The sequence below is a fragment of the Protobothrops mucrosquamatus genome, unplaced genomic scaffold (genome assembly GCF_001527695.2).
Source record: "Protobothrops mucrosquamatus isolate PMUCROS unplaced genomic scaffold, P.Mucros_1.0 scaffold10915, whole genome shotgun sequence".
In the NCBI taxonomy this organism is placed as follows: Eukaryota; Metazoa; Chordata; class Lepidosauria; order Squamata; family Viperidae; genus Protobothrops; species Protobothrops mucrosquamatus.
In genome coordinates this window covers 11,313-14,411 of record NW_015396699.1, presented here as the reverse complement: position 1 = coordinate 14,411, position 3,099 = coordinate 11,313, and the positions used below count along the sequence as shown (strand labels likewise).

At 41.9% G+C, this 3,099-nt stretch overlaps 1 protein-coding gene across 1 annotated transcript; it reads left to right on the top strand.

The window, feature by feature from the left end:
* Positions 1–2,454: 2,454 nt before the first annotated feature.
* Positions 2,455–2,881, top strand: LOC107301239 (ras-related protein Rab-39A-like; the record flags this gene model as incomplete). The annotated part of the gene is made up of 1 exon (XM_015830491.1): positions 2,455–2,881. A coding segment is annotated over one exon (427 nt), but the record flags the coding sequence as incomplete, so codon positions are not given.
* Positions 2,882–3,099: the final 218 nt, after the last annotated feature.

The window sequence follows — 3,099 nt, the reverse complement described above, 5'->3', positions numbered from 1 at the left end:
GGACACTGAAACTGTCATAAATATGAGTCAGTTGAGGGATGCTGCAATGGTCGTAAGTGTGAAAAACAATCATAAGTCACTTTTTTCAGTGCGGTTGTAACTTTGAAAGGTCACTAAACAAACTGTTGTAAGTTGAGGACTACCTGTATCATAGATTAACCACATGGAATGAGCTTGCACAATACCCTAGAGCAGTGATGGTGAACCTTTTAGAGACCGAGTGCCCAAACTGCAACCAAAAACCCACTTATGCATCGTCAAGTGCCGGGTGGGTGTGGCCCATTGGCTGGGTGTGGCCAATTTTGTGGGCATGGCTGCGGTGGTAATGGCAGACTGGGTGGGATTAAAAAGTTCAATCAATCAATTCCAACTTTGCAAGATCTTTTTTTTCACCGCGAGAAGTTGAAATTGACTGATTGAACCTTTTTTTTTTGCACATGGCGGCAGAGGCCTAAAGCGAAAAGGTTTTATAAAACCCAGCTGAAGGCCTAGGACTGGGGCGACGGCGCACGTGCCCACAGAGAGGGCTCTGAGTGCCGCCTCTGGCACCCGTGCCATAGGTTCGCCACCACTGCCCTAGAGCACGGGTGTTAAACTTGCCGTGTCACGTGATGTGTCGTGATGTATCACGACTTTTTTCACATTTCCGGAGCTGGGGTAGGTGCGGCCTCTGCATGATGCAACCGGCCCACGGGCCGGCAGTTTGACACCTCTGCCCTAGACGAAAGGGTAGTGGCTGGTTTGTGACTTGGTGTTTTGTGTAAGCACAATCAGGGAGAAATTGCCCTTTAACCAAATGAGGAAAAAAATGGCAGGTTATTGAACCAACTAACCCTTCAGGTAAAATACCTGCAAATGCAGTTCTTACATATTAATAATATGCACACCTCTAATTCTTGCTGCCAAAGCCAGAGTGCAGTCTTGAGGGGCAGATGATAATCTGAATTAGGCTTGTGGGTTAGTCTGCCCATTCCTGAGAAAGGCCAGCTTCTTTTCAGGCACTGCTCTTCATTTGGGAAATTACACCTTTTTTGCTCTTTGGGTGGCTACCAAAGGCTTAAAAGCATTTAAAATTTTTTTTTAATGCAGATAAATAGCACTAGGCACCAAATCAGAACAATAATGCAGTAATAAAAAAATAGCAGTAGACTAGTAGCAGACTGAAGCAAAGCTGGAAGTGTCTGATTTCCTTCTCTTTTTAAAAAAAAAACAAAGAAGAGGTTTTATGGGACGAGACCTGTGAACAAATCATAGGTCATCCATCATCTTGGATGTGTGAAGCACTAGTGAGAAAAAAGGGATTTTGAATGCATGTAAAGAATATTTTTCTCATAATTAAGCAATTGTAACCAGTCATTCACAAGAGGAACTTTGGAAAAGTCCATTTTCCTTTTCCTTCCTTGACAGATACAGGTGCTAAATGAGGCAGTCGTTAAGCACGGTCATTAAGCAAACCTGGCTTCCCCCATGGACTTTGCTTTGATTATCTGAGGCTGACTGGGAAGGTTGGAAATGGCGTTCAGCTGACCACAGGAAAGTGCAAGCATGGTAAATACAGGCTGGTTACTAAGCGCCTGAATTTTGATCATTGTGATTGTGGGGAAGCTGCGATGGCCATAAGTGTGAGGACTGATCATAAATCACTTTTTTCAGTGCCATTGTAACTTCAAATCACCACTTTTTTTCCTAATAATGCTTCCAATGCCTCCAATGTATATCAGGGGTATAATGGTTTAGGCTGGTGCTTTGTTTTGCAGCCTGTTAGAGTCCTTATTTAAAAAAAAAAAATTAAAACTTCTTTAAAAAAAAAAAACTTGTGTAGAAGTGGGAGTAAAGAGCCTGAGACACAACAGATACTCTGAGATCTAATATATTTTTATTTGATATTTGCATGAAGAAGTTGAGAAATTAGGCAGAAGACTAGACTGAAAGTATCTATCCAAAAGGCTAGTTTTAGTTAAGAAGCTGGTTTATGTATTTCAGCATCATATATGATCTGGAGATGCAATTCTCCAGACTAGCTGGCACTGTTATCCAGGGCAAGCTGGACAAGACAACAGAATTGTCTGTTTTCACTTTAATTCTATCCAGCTCTATTGGAATCCATAGAATGTGTGTGTATGTGGCGGTATTGCACACCATTTCAGCATTGATACAATTCAAGACCAAACTTTGCACATGTGGGGAAGGAAATAGAGTATGCTTTTATTACATGGGTGTCAAACTCAATCGCGTCACGTGACGTATCGTGAACATTTTTTGCCTTTGCGGAGCCGGGTTACGCATCCGGCCTGCGGGCCAACCAGTTTGACACTATTTTATTATTTTGAAAAAAAGCAGCACGATCCTGCAGATACTCCTTGTTCCCCCGCCTGCCCCCTATTGCTTTTGAAATGTACACCTTAAAAAGTGTAATATTCCTGCTGAGCTGGTCTCTCCCTTTTTATTTTACAGGTCAATCACCCGTTCCTATTACCGGAATTCAGTAGGAGGCTTGCTGGTGTTTGATATCACAAACAGGTCTTCTTTTGAACACGTATATGATTGGTTGGATGAAGCAAAAATGCACGTTCAACCTTTCCAGATTATCTTCATCTTGGTGGGACACAAATGCGACTTGGAATCAGAGCGCCAGGTTACAAGAGAGGAAGCTGAAGAACTAGCATCAGCCTGTGGCATAAAATACATAGAAACATCTGCCAAGGATGCCACAAACGTTGAAGAATCATTCACTATTCTCACTAAGGACATATATGAGCTTGTGAGAAAAGGAGAGATTTCAATACAGGATGGATGGGAAGGGGTGAAAAGTGGCTTTGTTCCAAATGTTGTACATTCCTCAGAGGAAGCTACCTCACTGGGAGAACAATGCTCTTGCTAAATCTTTTGCATGCCATGCAACCTAACGAAGGGTTGGAGAATAAGGTTAACTGTTTGCAAAAGATCATTTTAAAAGATGCATTAGATCAGAAATTAGTGATCTATGGCTTCTGAGATGCTTATAGCTCCTAAAATACTTAAGTGTGGCTTGCAGGATTCTATAAGGATCATAAGAATCAACAGCATTTGCTTAAAAAAGCAAAGCAAGCTTCTAATAGT